Raw genomic sequence first — 16953 nt, 5'->3', positions numbered from 1 at the left:
TTTTTTAATGGTGACCATGATACAAATAGGATTTTATTGCATTCAGTTCAACAAGTCTGAACAACATGTGACACGAATCACAAGTTCTCTGTTCCAGAGGAAGAATACGTGTAGCAAAGATGAAAAATTAGAGGAAAACTTAAAAACGTGAAAGCATTTATATGACTAATTTGCACTGCACTCCTGAGATCTCAAAACAGTAATTAATTCAGCACAATACTAGTTATTTACAGTGGCTATGCCTGGGATTGTTTAGACTGAATGTACCGAAAAGCAAATCTTGCCCTGCCCAGATTCCTAAATTAAATAAATCCATGTGACTCCAATGAGCTTAATGCAGGCTCAGCACTCCGCTAATACAATTGCGTGCTTCCTTCCAGCTTGAGGCACCAGCAGAACAAGTTCACATACATTTAGTGAACAGACAAGAGCAAGCTTACACCTGCCCAAATACAATGTGTAAACATACAGGATAAAGAAACACACAGATTATTAAACAAAAACTGGGTCAGGGAGGGAGCTAATAATTCCAATTTACTCCATTAAACAGCTATATCATATCATTTCTTTTATATACTAAAATGTCACTGGTGCCTTGAATTTTTTTTTGTTTTTTGTTTCTTCTTTCCCGAACAACTAAAAGACAAAGATTTAATGTTGCAGAAAACTCCCAAACATATTTCAGTTTTCCAAATACTAAACTTCCGCTCAGATTGAACTTTCTGCTCACGGTCTAAATAAATTTGAATAATTTCATTCTTTCCAAATAACCGCGGTTATTTGAATAAGCTAAAATGTTTGGTTTATGTTTGTCCTCCTTTTAATTTGTGTTGTTTGGTTTCGTGGGGTTTTTTTACAGACAAATCCCAGTTTCAATATTCCTGAGACCTATTCAGGCCTTTGATGTTGGCAATTTTCAAGAATGGCTACAGAATATAAGGCAATATGCTAACAGCCTGGGCTGTAAAATACACCATGTAGTATGCACTCCTTTCTTCTAAAATTACATATGGATCAATACAGTGATTTGCAGATCAGGATCCAGACACTAAAGTAATAACTGTTGTTCAACTGTCCTGTGGCTCTGATTTCAAAGTCATCCACCTCAAACAAAACCCCATCTGACCTGTTCAGAGTTTTTCACATTTAATCTTTCAACAACTCCAAGGGTATTTAGCAGTTCCACCTGATGAACAAAGACTTGTTGCCAAGATCAGTGACCACTTTACAAATCAATAAACTTTTTTTGAGAGCACATGGTCTTCTTCAAAAAGTTAGTTTTTAGTGGCATACTCCTACTCCACAACAGTGAGATTATTGTCAACTTTCGTGTATCACTGCATGTGATTTCTTTTCTCAAATGAATGATTTTACAAGCATACTTAAAAAAATCTTATTAAAATGCTACATATTTAATAATAAGAGTGCTATCAGATAGTTCCTTAAAAGATGGCTTTCTGACTGGAGAGCGGCAGGAAGGGAAGCTTCATAGATATACACTGCCCCATCACTGTCCTAATAAGCAGGACTTTTTCTTTAGATAATAGTTCTGAAACCTCGAACTACCTTTTAGGCCTCTCTGTTGAGATTTCAGAGTAATGGAAAATTTGATGGTGAATTTGTAACAAATTGCTTCTAAACACCACCACCTTGTAGAAGTGCCATCAAAAATGTTTTAAATAGGAACAAAACCTCTATGTAGTCAGACTGGATTAAAAGATGTAAAAGGACATGCTACATGCTTGCGACACCATGTGGACATTCCATCCTCAATTACAGCTGCTAAGAATAGGGCCAACTTTTTAGAAAGCAGCCAGATCCTACAGCTTTATGGCATGCCCTATGATACTAATATTTTTCTAAAACCCAGATTCTTTTCTATAGTATTATCTATAATCATAAAACGACAAAAAAAATATTTGTAGCCTTGCTGACCATGGAATGAAATATTCAACTTTGATTCAACTACAGCTTGGGAATTCAGGAAACTCTTACAAGGTGAGAAACACTTTACATATTATGTCTTTAAAAAATTCCAGTACTATAGGAAGTAAGATGATAGTTTTTAAAATCATCAGGATTGGCAATTAAGTCCTAAAATATGAAAATTCTGTGGACATTATACCTTCAGTCTTCTACCGTGTGGATGCAGAATCAAGTTCTTCCATATGCCCTCTCAAATAGAATAACCTCCTAGTAAGAATGCCATTAAATTAACTTGAGTATATACTAGAAACATACATGTCATAGATTACGTACACAACTTCTTTTAAGTCACTTTTTTATGTAGAGATACTGTTTGTAATTTAAATAACCAAGTACAGTTTTTTACTATGTAGTCCATAAGCAGAAATTTGAAACTTAGGACCTTTCAACCACATACCAAAGATCTCTTGAACTTGAACAAGAAAGCCCTGGGTGATAGCAAAAGAATGTTATTATATGTTATATGGAGACCATCCTAGAGTTAGAGACCTGTCATATGTGCCAGTACATTCAGGGCTGTTCCAGAGACAGCAAGGAATCTGAAATGTCCAGAGAAATTAATATTAAGTGAATTTGGGTGATTAGAGCCTGAAACTCAGAACAAGATATAAATATGGAGGGGCAGAAAGGCTTCTGAGATTAGAAAACCCAAGGGAATGGGATGTCTCAATCTGACCAGACTTGTGGTTAGCCAGACATAATTCCCTGTTGGTTAGTAACTTACAGGCCTGTTATACTAAAAGCACAAGAAAAGAACGACAGAAGGGCTGCAGTACAACAAGGCAGCTGTGGCAGGGAATACAAATGTGCTGATTCCTATCAACCTTCAACAGCAACCACAATTTGCTTCAAGAGCACACAGTCATTCACGTGACACAAACAAGCACTTCCTCCAAAACATTTTCAATACAAGGAAGAAAACTGAAAGGTGATGCGGGCAACTGAGGCCAAGAGAAAGTGTTTAAAAAAACAGTAAGTATATAGAGGTGAGATATAAAAAGAGGCAGGGAGCTGGACAGTAGGCTTTGTGATGAAGTCCATGCTATAGGGCAGGACAGCTTCTAAATCAGGAAGATTAAATCTATTTAGCCATGTTGTTCTTGTTCCAGATAGAACTTGGATGCAGTGATCCAGATTAGATTACTGTACTGCACTCTACAAGGGGCTAAATATTACAACTCCTTGGAAATTGAAGCTAGCACAGAATGCTTATTAAGCTCATTTTCATGCTAGGAGTATTACACTCGCACTCCAGGATACACACTGACTGCCAAAATGTTTCCAGGTGGAATTTCAGTAAGATTGCCAACTCTCAAGCCAAAACTGAAGAGAATAAATTTAAGTTTTTAGTGCAAAGCTGCAAAATTATCTTTTTTTTTTTTTCCCAAGTTTTTTAAAGACTAGTAAAAACAGTTAATATTGCAATGTTATTGACATGGCAGCACTGAATCCCCAGAAATGTATTTATATCAAATAAAAATCAGATGCACCAACGTAAACTAGGGAACACATCATGATTCACTGTAACATGACCATGTGTATGGGCAGAGGAGAGAGTCTTCCTACTGCTTGTGAAGTTTTCTTACCTCTTCCCCAGAGTTTAGGTCCAGACATACAAGGGCAAAAAAAGGTTGCCAACCTATACCTCTCCCTAAACAGAAGAGCAAAAAAAGAGGGAATAAAGGCAAGAATTGGCTGGAAACTTGGCTTTGCTCCCCAGCAGCAGCCAGAAGACCTAAACAAATCCATTACAGCTGAAATGAGGTACCCAAATATTCCTTCAAGAGGTCAGAGATCCTATCCTTTAATACATCTGGAACCATGCTGCCACATGCTGCCCACAGCAGAATATGATGATAAGTAATATTTTTAAGAGTTATAACAAATAATCTTGGCAGTCCTGGGTTAATGGTTGGACTTGATGATCTAGAACGTCTTTCCAAAGCTAAATGATTCTATGAAAACCATGATAATTAAAATATCAATACCTGAACCAAACCATACCACGTAAAATGTATGCACATTTCAAGCAGGATGTGTGTGTATTTTTCCTCCAAAAGACTGGTGGTACACCATCTAAAGGGGGTATGGACTCACAGTAGCATATGTACACTGCTTTACATCAGTAAGAAACATCCTATCCTTCGTTACAAATATATACTCAAATACACATGTACATGCTTTTACAGGCTTATATGATAACATGCATTTATTTATCTATATAAATGTAGCATATAAATTTAGAAAAACCAGTATTATCTACATAAATGCAAAATGTTTCAAGATTAACACTGTACATGCAGCTATCTCTTTCTCTTCAGAATTTGTGAGAAAACTTTCAAAACCCCTCCCTAGCATTCACTAAATTAAATGACATTTACGTTACAATATGCACACCTTCTTGTCTCCTTACAAAATCAAAAAAATGCCTCTGATACTGAGAAAATAATAAATTTTCAAATCTTGTTCTTTAGTTTCAAACCACTAGCAGTATGTTGGATTATAATCATCAAAAACCAGATATCTAGAATTTACATGTAATACACTATTGAATAGGAAATACAGGTTTGTACAGCACATGGCAATGAAATGACTGTACAAAAGAACAGTGTATGGAATGATAAACAACACAACACAGCATATAAAAAGTAAAATAAAATCCATGATTGAAAAATGTAAGCTAGAGCAATGACTAGGTTTCACTCATGATTATCATTGACTGTGCTGTTCTCTAAGATTATTTCAGCAGGGATTTTGCTATGGATCTCCTATTTGCTTGTTTTACAAGTAAACATTTGCTGGGCTAGTTCATTGTTCACAGAGTCTATGGAAATTTAGGGATGGCCGTACCTCAGGACAACACCTACTCCAAGCTCAATGCACCCACACAAGATGAAATATAGCTATTATGTGCAACAGATATTCATCTACCCTGTTCTTAAAAATCTCTAAGTAAGCAGCTTCCATTACATCTACATGAAAGAATGTCCACATTTTCTTTCCACTTACAGATTCATTAGACCCATAGGGAAAAAGTTTCCTTTTTTTGAATAACTAACGTAGTTGTTCTTGGTAAAATTAAACTTACCACTCCTGCTATTTCTCCAGTGGGCAGCGGACTACAATTGATTGTCATCTTCTTTACAAAATATTTTATGTATTATAAGACTTATGTCTCCCCTTTAGTACTTCCTAGACTAAACAAACCTAGTACTTCAAGCCTTCCTCATAGAGCATGTTCTCTAAAACTCCCGTCATTCTTGTTGCTCTCTTTTGTTCCTTTCTAATTTGTCTATCTTTCTCATACCATGGTGATCAAAACTGTACACAGCTTTTCAGATGAGGTCTCACCAGTGCTTGAAAGGACAGAATAATTGCTTCCTGCTTCTTCGTTCGTATTACACACATCCCAGAACTAGATCTAAATTCACTGCAATGGTATTCCATTGTGCAATCCAGATGCCTTTTTCCATGCTGGTGCCTCATCAGTAACTTCTCCCCCTTGTAAATGGACTTGTGCTTATTGAATTTCGGATTAATTATTCTAGGCTTTCTCTCGAGTTCATTGAGACTGAAGCAGCTTATTGAGCTGCTCCTACTATACCTGGAGCTTCTTGCAGCTTGGTTCATCATACACTGAAATAATTTCTAAAAAAAATACTCTGTGGAAGCAGATAAAGGACAAACCTCTTTGGAATGCTGCTGTGATTGTCCCTCCTGTCTGACAATGAGTAACAGAAAATTTATCTGTAGCATGTTATTTGTATCAATTGCCCACCCCTCTCATGGTGATTTCATAATTAATTAAATTTAAATAGTATTATTTATACTTACAGATCTTAATATTGTAATTCCTTTTACATTGCATATTAATTACATTACAAATTAATGTATTTATTTGTATATTAATAAATGGTGGGACAACATTAAAGGCCTTATGAATTCAAAGTATGTCACGGCTACCACTTTCTTCTTTAGCCACAAAGCCAGTTACCCTATCAAAGAAAAATAGATTTGCTTGACATAATTTGTCCTTGACAAATACAGGCAGACTAAATATAGGATGCATATGCTATGTAACAGCCATCTAGACCTGCATTCTGTTTTAGAGAGTGGCCCAAAACTGTCACCTAGGAAAGAGCGCAAGGATAAAGTGAGTACGTAGTGATAAACAATCTCATATCTTCAAGAATGTAATGTAAAAATAGTTTATCAAGTATTATTCTGATGGGAACCACCAGCTGATGGTTAGGAAAAGAGGATAAGGGCAAAGCAAGTATAAAGTGATCTGATATACTCTGAGATGGATAGATAGGTAACGCCATACAGTCTGATACAGACATCAAACTACTGAAAATGAACAGTAAAAGGACTACAGGATTTCTCTTGATTCACTGATTAATAATTTAGTCCATAAGTTTCCAGGGTCTAAAATAAAGGTATCCATAGATCCCCACACATTTTATTTGTAAAGATACCAGTCTGAGAGAGCTGGGGTTGTTCAGCCTGGAGAACAGAAGGCTCCGGGGAGGCCTTTTTGTGTCCTTTCAATCCTTAAAAAAGGGGGCTTAGAAGTAAGATGGGAACAGACTTTTCAGTAGGGCATGTAGCAACAGGACAAGGGATAGTGTTTTTAAACTAAGAGGGTAGATTTACATTAGATATTAGGAAGCAAGTCTTTAATGTTCAGGTGGTGAGACACTGGAACAGTTTCCCCAGAGCAGCTGTGGATGCCCCATCCCTGGAAGTGTTTAAGGCCAGGCTGGATGGGGCTCAGAACCCGCCCCAGTGGAAAATGTCCCTGCCTGTGGCAGGGGGGTGGAACTGGATGATCTTTAAGGCCCTTTCCAACCCAAACCATTCTATAATTTATGATTCCTCAAGCGTCCAAGGATCTCCTACATCCTACGTGAGAGCTGTTCAATGTAATCATAGTTTAGAGTAAAACTGAAAATAACAGTACTAGTAAATACTAGTAAAATAAATTATTTTGCTAGTATTTTACGTGATCTATCTTCAATGTACACATTTCCATCACTCATATAATTTCTTAAGTTTTTTAAGTTCTTGAAGATGTTTTGAGACTTTCATTATGCTTCTTATCCATTCTCTTCCCTGAATAACCTGCCGTGAAGAGCAACTTCTTCACTAAATGTTAGCTCTCTTACATTGTCTTGTCCCTCAAATTTTATTTACAGGTTCAGGTTTCTTGAAGCAGTTGAAAGCTGTATCGGGGTTTCAGTAACACAGAGGTTGCTGTTACTTGTTTTTTCACATCTCTTGCCTTCATCCTGTTTTTCTCATTCTACTCCTTGCACAAAACCAAAACCTTTTTTACTTCATGGTTGTTGTCAGACAATTTCGCCTTCTTTTATAAACACTGCAAACTTGTCTCTTAACCAGAAACAGAACTAAAACCAAAATAGCAAATCACAATACCCTTCTCCACTTTCTGAAAGAAAAGGTTGTTCTTAACATGTTCCAAGAACTTGAAAGGTTCTGTGTTCTGTTCAGGCTTTTGTTTGTTTTTTGGTTTTGATTTTTTCTTTTAAGGTGGTATCCAAGAAATTGAGTTATGTCATACTTACCAGTTCCTGTCTTTAGTACAACTCTATTGGTCATTCTACGAAAGGCATCATTTACTTCTTTGTCTCCTATTCCCAACGAAGTAGTTGAACATACATCCCTGTTTTAACTTCACCAATGTTTCTCCTTTTCATTTCTACCAGCCGTTACAACTTTATAAACCAAGTTTGTATCAAACAATGATTCTTCATATAAAAGCAATGTTTTATTTTTCCCTAGGGTTTTCTACCTGAAAAAGTTACTTGCTTCTATAGACTGTTTTTCCTACTCCAGATAAATACATAAACGGATAACTTTCCTCCTTCCTTCTTGTCCTACTGTGACCGAGTTCCTCCTAAAACTCCTACAGTTTTCAACTGTCACTCATTGTAGTAGGCTAAAGAGTCATACAATGATAAGATCTTAAAATTTGAAAGTCATCTTCAGGCCAGACTTCATGCATAGCTGACAAGGTCTCCACTTACTAAGCATATTCATTACAAATGGAATAGCGGCATCCAGTATCAGCTGGAAATGCATGGCATGCTGGAGACAAGGCGTACATGTACGTTTTAATTCCAAAATAGAAGTTTCTTTCTTGAAGTTTCATCTACTACAGCTTAGCTTCTTTCATTTGTATTTCTCGTGGTTTAGCATTTCATACACAAAAACATGTATACGCATACATGTATGCACATACGCACATAGTTTTTTGCCATAACACATTTAACAGTATCAGACCCAGACACTCCAGGGAACAATTACGAAAATATGTTCACTAGCAGAAGGGTATTTTAAGGATGAGCTAAAGTTGTAACTAGAATATTAAATACTATTTTGATGTGTACGTATACAAATATGATGTATGTTTTATATAATTGCATAAGGAATTAAAGAATTTATTATTTTCAATACTATTAACTTCATAATGATAACTAGCTATAACTAATAACAGTAACGTTTTTACTAATAGGTATAACAATACTATGGCATTATTTTCAATATTATAACTATAAAATTAAAACAGATACTGATACTTTATTTTTGAGGGATCTTGTCTTTAAGCTTTCCAGAAATAAAAGGCACAGCATTTTCTGTTTGGAAACATCTGTTTAAACACATCAAAGCAATAAACTATTCAGTCAAGGTGCCTGCTTCACTCAGCTGTCTATGAATCAGAAGTACTGAGTTTGCATGCTGGACACTTAGCAAATTTCTGCCTGTTGACAGCAACATTATCTGGAAAACCACATTAAAGTATTCCAAAAGGTAAAGTGTTGGAACACTATAAGCCACAGAACATCATAAACATATACAGTGTAAATATTAAAACTATGTGACAGTAAACTTGTTTTAACCATTTTGTATTTTAATTTTCACTTAACTTTCATATCATTCATATTCTAAACTATTATCAACAAAAGTAAATGAGTTACATATTTACCAATTTTGGTTGGAAAATTGTGTTTATTTGTAAATAAATATTGACATTTACAAAATCAAAACAGTGTTGGGCTTATGGATATTTTTTCACCCTAGTTGGAGGAGGAAAGGTTCAGTGCTAACATGCTCAATTAACATACTTTAGAAGGCCATGTTATTTGGACAGCTCTCTGCCCTTTCTGAAACACAGGACTCTAAGAATGATGATATTTTAAGAAGAATAATAGTGATTTACTATGCATTTTTAAATCAAAACATCTCTTGAAATTGGTTTATCTTGCCTAGCTAAAAATGCACCACTACTGATTTTAAGCTATATCTGCTATTTGAAACCTTCAACAGAAAGATACTTCCAAAAACACATTTGGAATTATTGGTTTACAAGTTGCCAAAGGAAATCACTGCACAGGTTTTTCAATACTAAGATTAATCCATATATTTTAAATAAACAAAAAATTACTCCAAAAAGTGAATACTTCTGAAATCACTAGTAATCACTAAGTGGGGAATTTTTTACTGGTGTTCTGCTGAAAATGTTGAGTTATAAAATCCTGAAAATAGCTGCACAACTTTTAAAGAAATATAGGGAAGAAAAATGTAAGACACCAGACAAAAAGCCAAAATGTTTAAATTGTCTCAGGGATGGAAATAAATACCAGAGCTATTAGTTTCAGTTCAAAGATCACTTCACTTGCTTATTATTTCTTTGGAATATTTATTTTATCTTGAAAGATCAAAATAATAAAATCATAAAACTGAAGGTGAAAAAAGAGGTGACTAACCTGATCTGGAGAGGGTCTGTGGTTGGAGTGTTGTGGCCTCCCAGGAGATCGATGATGGTGGTGGTGGTGATGGTGGTGGTAGTGGTGATGGTCATCATCATAGTTATCTGCCATCAGTTTCATTCTGTTTTGTGTCTGTTTAAGATGTAAAGTGAGACAATTCTATTACATGTTGGAATATTTTGCCATTAACAGTGTTTTAGGAAGATCTTAGCTCTCCTTTTTTTCTTTTTTTTTTTTTTTTTCTCTTCGGTAGCTGTAAGGATCTAACAATAGTAGTCAGACTGCTGACTCACAAATAGAAAAAGATACCAAAGTATGTGAACACATCTTCCGTCTCAGTTTTCACATGAGTAGAATTGCAGAAAGAAGTCAGAAAAGGGTATCATCGAGGATGTTGTGTTTGAAGGGTGGCAACAGAGACATTCAGCTTTTCTAAATTTAGTATTTTAGAACAGTTTTCCAGTCTATTATTACATATTGCCATTTAACTCTCACTAAAAGGAATATTAAGTGTACTTCAAATATTTACAGTTAGCTAGTGAGGCATGTCAACAATAATCATGACTAGTTATGTTAAAAGCTCTGTTTTGGCTTAAATATTTTAATTGTACACCAGGATCACCCTGCTAAACAGTAAGTTAAAAGAATCTGAAAACTAACCGATACAGACACAGGCACTTAGAGAAATAAGTGATTAAGGAACTTGACACATGTTACTGAATGAAAGTCTTAGATAAAGATCTTGAAAAAAAGATCAACACTTCAGCTACTGCCATGTACAGATAATAAAATCTATGTCACCGCGAGATAACAAGATACATTGCTGCTCTTCATCACTATTACAATTATTCCATACCATAAAATACATAGACTGGTATAATTCAAAACTTGCTCATAATACCCAAAATATCTTACTGCCAATTGCTCAAGACCATCAGATACAGCAATTATTCCTTCTGTTAGCAGGACTGAAGGCTGCCTCAGGCAAACTTGTTAACACGTAATCAAGCGTTACTTATTTTTGCACTAACAAAGCCCAGAAGAAAATGCTGCTAAGTCTCAAAGCGTTCTTGCAAAATTATAAGAATCAATTAGATATAGAATTAATATAATGCAGGTGACTGAAGGATCTCAAAAAATCTCACCTGAATCCTATAGGAGAAAGATTGTTCTTGAAGGAACATTATCTATCTACTTCATGCTGATTTTCTGTGCTGACATCATTTGCATTGGTCAAGCACAAACAAATCTACTTTGCACATAGACACTTTTGGTGGACAGTGAGAGACTGTTTCAAGAGACTGAAATCAATTGCAAAAAGCCACTGTTTAGTTCTACACACACTCCAAGTAGCAAGATTCATACTAACTCCAGTGAGGATGCCGGATAAAGACGTTACCCCCAGGAGTCTGCCCAAATTAATGAGTTCTGAATGAGCAACTTAAACAGATGAATTCAAACACAACCCATGTAGTCATGTATGTTGCTGTATTAACAGGTCTAACTGTCTTCCAATTCAAAGTGCCCATGACATAGCTAGTGTCCTATAGCTAGTATGTGGTAAATTTACTTCCAGGACTATTGTAAATTGATTTTCCTACAAGAACAATCCAATATCAAAATCTCCATTAAGAAAAATCTCACTGGTAGGTGTATTTTAATGTAAAATGTAAAAATTCAGAGATTGCTATTCAATTCCCCAATTTTAATGTTTCTTGCTAAAGTAGAAAAGGTATTTGGAAAAAATGTAAACTAAATATTCATATTACACAATATCTGAAGTATAACAAAATCTAATGTGAGGAAAACTATGCATCACGGGGATCACAGGAAATCCTGATATGTCTTTTTAGCAATTTTTTATTTTTTGGAAGTGTCATAATGATTCTCAAGCACCTCATATAATGCCCATCAGGATCATAGAAAACTTCTACAGGAGGAGACCTGTACTTCGTTCAAGTAAAAACAAAACAACCAACCAACCAAACCAAACCCTTAAAGCATCCATGATATTACAATAGAAAAACAACCGCGATGGGATGCACACATGCTTCAGCCACTGTCACTTTTTCTGAGCATCTCTATAGCACTAAAAGAGCATCTTCTCAGTGTGTTACAGAATAAATGCCCTCCACAGGTCAAGCGGTGGATTCATTTGAACAGGAATTGCATTAGCACTGTATGGTAACATTTCACAGTTTTTAACACTATTTTCTGGACAGTTGGAACCGTTTCTTTCTCTCCCTCTCCTCGTTAAGGAGACAGAAGCAAACAGCTGTATGAAATTCAGCTATGAATTTCTATCAATTTTGCCAAGAAACCCACTCAATCTGAATCATCATAGTTGGTCTGTCTGTCTTCAGATTCAAAGAGGAAGGCCTTTAGAACAAGAGTGGAAAAGATGGAGAATTAATAGACAAATAACCACCCACTTACTGTAAACACTGTAATATCCTGCCTCTTTGGGGAAGCTCCTCACATTTTATTAGTTTATTTTCTTATCAATGAACAGCCTTAAATTTCCTACCTTTCAACTGTATTCCATAAAAGAATGCAAAAGTTAAACAAGATGATATATGCAATCCTAAAAGTGTCCCCTGTAATGAGGTGTTGGGGATTAGACATGTCATGGGATAAGAACTGTAAATGAATGATGTCATCTTTCTAATTTGGTGCTGAAATATAAATAAACCACTTCTAACGTTTCTTCCTTTTGGATGCCAGATTGCAGTAAAATGTGCACAAAGAAATGTTAATGCTGTAGTAGGCTTCCTTTAGTGTGCCTGTCCTAGAAGCAAAATATTAAAAATAAATAATAAAGAAATGTGAAATGAAATTTTTTTTCCTCTCAAGTGATCATCAAACCATCAAAAAATATATTACTTGTGATTGTCATTAATTTCTTAAAATTATGCTAAATATTTTGAAAATATTATTTTTAAAAGCTTTTTGGTTTTATTTGTTAGCTCTTCACAATGATAACTAATACCATTTTGAGGTTCTATTTGTCTTTAATTAAGCTACTCTCAGAGTGCTATACTTCCACACTGAACTGTATTTGTCAGGTATGCTTAGCTTTGACTTAAGAAATACAAAACATGGTATTATTTCAAACTTTTAAAAGGAGGAGTTTTGAGGAGAATGAACAGGAGGATTTCTGAAGGAGGAACAAATGTGAAGCCATCCAGAGAAACAATACAATCCTTTTCAGGTTCTTCCAAACAAAATTCTGTGACATTATTTCTGTTTGCTTCCCTTGCTAACTCTTCTAATTTTTAGTAGGCTTTGAAATGCCATGTATATTTTTATTTGAGGAAGAAATTAATTAACCACATTGCAATTTGTTCAGGACCCTAGGGCTTCACACCCCTACACCTCCATACAAGCACATACACAAACATACAGAACGGCATATACATTTTTGAAAGACATTGGTTTATCAGACAGACAGTAAATCCTCATGGTCTGGGTCCCATATCCGCACATTAAAAGACTGCTTCAGTATTGTCTGTGAGGGAGAAATACCATCTACTGACTTGGTAATGCCATCATTTCTTGCAACATCTTCAGCATCCTTGAAAATTTCCTATTCAATAACATCCAAGACCTTTTCTTAGATTACTTTTGAAAGCACAACAGATTACACAATATGACTTTTCTGAATGATCGGGAAACTTAGTCTTGAAACGTACAATTCATGAAAATTAGTGATGATGGTACACACATTTAAACTGTGCCATATCTAATTTGCATCATGTATTACTCTGCATGAGTTAATCCATATCTGAAATAGTTATATAGTTCATAATTGTATTCACATTTTGCTCTCAAAACTATTATTACTGATACAGTTTTCCTGGAGATGGGGTTTCTCAAAATTTACATAGCCTCAGCTCTGACAACATAATTATAACATCAACAATTTTTTTTGAAAATGCCTGGTGAATACCAGGCCCACACCTGAAAAAGAGCAAGTTTTAATTGGTATTTATACCAGGAAAGAAAAATATGTTCACTTGTAAAATGCAACAATTAATTAACTGCATCTTCTACAGACCAGTATGCCTTAATTTTAGCCTAAACTGTTTCCTCAGAGTTTTTTGCTAAATTTGTTGACTACATTCAATAAATACTGCATCCATTTTAAAATAAAGGAGTGATAGAGGAATTAAAAGCAGCTTAAATCTAGGTGCACAGGTATATTAACCCTTAGGGCTTGAAACAGTTGTCTTTGATCATTCAATATCACTATTTGCTAAGCTGTCAAGGTCATGAATGGTATGTGTAACTGAATTTTTAACTCACTTACCAAAGAATTTATGATCTAGCACTGTAAGAAAACTGACAGATACTTCTCCTAAAATTCTGTGGTGTTTAAGTAAGGATCTGCTGAAGTGAAATGAAAGTCTTTGATTGACTGGTAACAGACTACATAGCTTAACAGCAATCTGTAACTGTAAAACTATAATATTAAAACTGTCTTTTAAAAAATATTTTAGCAAGGTGGCAATAGGGAACTATGCTTTGATCTGTCATATGGATCAAGTTAACAACAAAACTCTCATGAATGAGGTTCAAATGAGGAAAAAATAGTAAGATTTGTTGCTCTGGGATATAGGTATAATACCATTCAATAGCTATTACTTTCCTTTGGATTTTCTTCTCAATCTCTTCAATTAAAGAGAATTTGAAACATTTCTAGAATATTCACTTTCAGTAGGGTAGGAATTTTCCTTAAGTAATATGGGAGGGAGGCAGATACAAGGCCTACAAGCTATCCTGGAGATATTTTGTGGTCTAACTATTAAAAGTATGGAATTTAAAATCTAGAGCGCCACATTCTAGCTTTGGTTATACAATGCCCTCTTGTTGTCTTCAACAACATAGAACATCTATTTCTTGCAATCTCACTATTTGAAAGTAAGTTTATTCACACTTCCCCCCCCCCCCCAACAAAGTTTTCTAACACTTCCACAAAGCACTTCTCTTGTGACAGGTGTTTAGATTCAGTCTTCCTGATTTCTACTAATAAATGATTTAATCTGAGCATTTTTCCCTAGGACAATAATTTTAGAACACACACAAATATCTATTTTTAACTTTGAAATCCAGAATGTAGGGATCTAAAATCTGTGTGCTTAAGGCCGCAAGTTTATCCAGAAATTGCATAAACTTAGTGGAGTTAACCTAGAATTAATGAAAGCATGTGCAACTGCAATTGCTTTTTCACTATGAATCCAGCGCTTCAGGCTTGAATTCCATTAGCTGTGTGTTAATGAAATGTTTGCTAATGAAGCCAGCTCTGTATTTACTCTCTCAGAATAAAATCAGTTTTCATGTCCAAACAATATTTTTACACATTCTTTGAAAACTGTTATCGTTTGAAGTGAAGAATTTCTTATAATTTCTGCTGCATCACAATACAAAAGTTGCTAACTGCCATAGAATAAAATTTATAGCTGATTTGTTATATGATAAGTTACGGTTAATTAAATATTGGACAACAAATGTTGTACTTGGCCTCAGACATCCTTAAAGTTCACCAAATTACATTCAGCACTCACAATCTGTTAAAAGACTAGAATAGTTTGCACAAAATGAAGACTTCACAAAAACAATTCATTTGTTCGTTAAAAAATACAAATTATTCCACAATGTAGACTGTTACATTTGTGTAAGACAGGAAGAGATTCTTGAAAAGTAGGTACAAAAGGTATTTCAGAAGACAACACAGAATGCTGTGTTTCCAAGTAACCCTTATGGTGACTTCTAAGACCAATGAAGTCATCACTGGCTATATTAAAAAATAAAATTAAACTATGAGTAAAGCCTCTATTTCTAGAACTTAAGCAGATTCACTGTTTTGTGGGTTTTTTTGTTTGGGGTTTTTTTTGTTTTTTTGGGGTTTTTTTGGGTGGGGGGAATCTCTTCTGCAAGTTTCCATTTATTGTTGTTTGACCATCATTTAATCTCTTTCTGAGATCAAAAATAAAAAGTTCAAGTTCCAGCTTTGGAGCCTCTAAAAAACATATTCAACATCACTGTCACTTAGTTCCACTCTCTTTGATCATCTCAAGCTTACTAGAGATACATGCACCAGGATGTATCCCTGTGGCTTCTGCCATGGCTTTTATATGCATCAGCTTTGGCTTCTGAGCTAGCCAATTCTGTAAAACATGCTTGTTTTAAGCACCTGGACAATGTCCATGCTTACAGCAAAGCTCACACTAAATGTTTTGCTCTGTCAGGGACCTGCTGACCTACCTTCAGAAGCAGAAACGTGCAATTTGATAAGCCAAACAGTGAGTTTACTCTGCCATCTAGAAAAGAGATTTAAGAAAGATTCCATTGCAAAGTTTCAGTTGAAACTTCTTTTGCTTAAACTTCTTCATACAAAGAGATTTTTGAGTGCTAGTTCACTATATTATTTAGCTGAAACAAAAGAGAGAATTCCTACTCTATTACTGTTAAAAAGCCTGACCTTGAGATTGCTCTTAATTCTTTTTAATGGTAGCAGACTTGAATCAATACATGATTAAATGAGATCAATTGTTAAAATATATTCACCAGCTATGGTTTTCACAGAAGGACTTGTGTCATTTTTCCACAAGCTGAAGGATCTGTTAATTGGCCATTGCTTTAAAGGACCTTTTGCCAAAACTAGAGCTCCATGGAAGAACTGGACTTCAACATTCTTCAATATACTTCAAAGTATTCCAGAGAATGTATTATTTTATGCTAAGTATTCAGGCCATTTCTGACAGCATAATACTATCAAAATAATGCTAATTATTTAAAAAATAAATTATACTCTTGTCTTCAGTCATTAGAAATATATGATAATGTTTAATTCAGTCTTTTTTCTTCTTATGCAGTGAGACACCAAGAAAATTCCAACAGAAATAAACCTTAAGTTATGAATCCTGTAAATTTGCAAGCACTCATCAGAAACCAAAAGATAACAAAAACATTACAGTACGGTAACCAACTAGGGACTCCAGATGCTAAATAACTATCATAATCATAACCGTATGGGTGTTGGAATGCATCACTAAGGGGTAGAGTTATGTTTTAATGAGTGCTTTATTTATGCATTTTCTTTTTATAACATCCCTGTAATGCAATCTATTCTTATATTCTTACTCTTAACTGTATTTTAACATGGGTTTTGCTG

The 16953-nt window shown here is 34.9% G+C and overlaps 1 protein-coding gene across 6 annotated transcripts in view; it reads right to left on the bottom strand.

Annotated features, from left to right (window-relative positions):
* Positions 1-16953, bottom strand: part of ERC2 (ELKS/RAB6-interacting/CAST family member 2) — a 521662-nt gene that overhangs the window by 128993 nt on the left and 375716 nt on the right. For all 6 annotated transcript variants that reach the window (XM_040593123.1, XM_040593126.1, XM_040593127.1 and 3 more), the window contains one exon: positions 9777-9911. In XM_040593123.1, the coding sequence (XP_040449057.1) occupies positions 9777-9911 (135 nt within the window). The remainder of the gene's footprint in view (positions 1-9776; positions 9912-16953) is intronic.

This window comes from Falco naumanni, chromosome 4 (assembly GCF_017639655.2).
Source record: "Falco naumanni isolate bFalNau1 chromosome 4, bFalNau1.pat, whole genome shotgun sequence".
NCBI lineage: Eukaryota > Metazoa > Chordata > Aves > Falconiformes > Falconidae > Falco > Falco naumanni.
The sequence above is the reverse complement of the archived record's forward strand: the minus strand, read 5'-3'. Positions and strand labels throughout refer to the sequence as shown.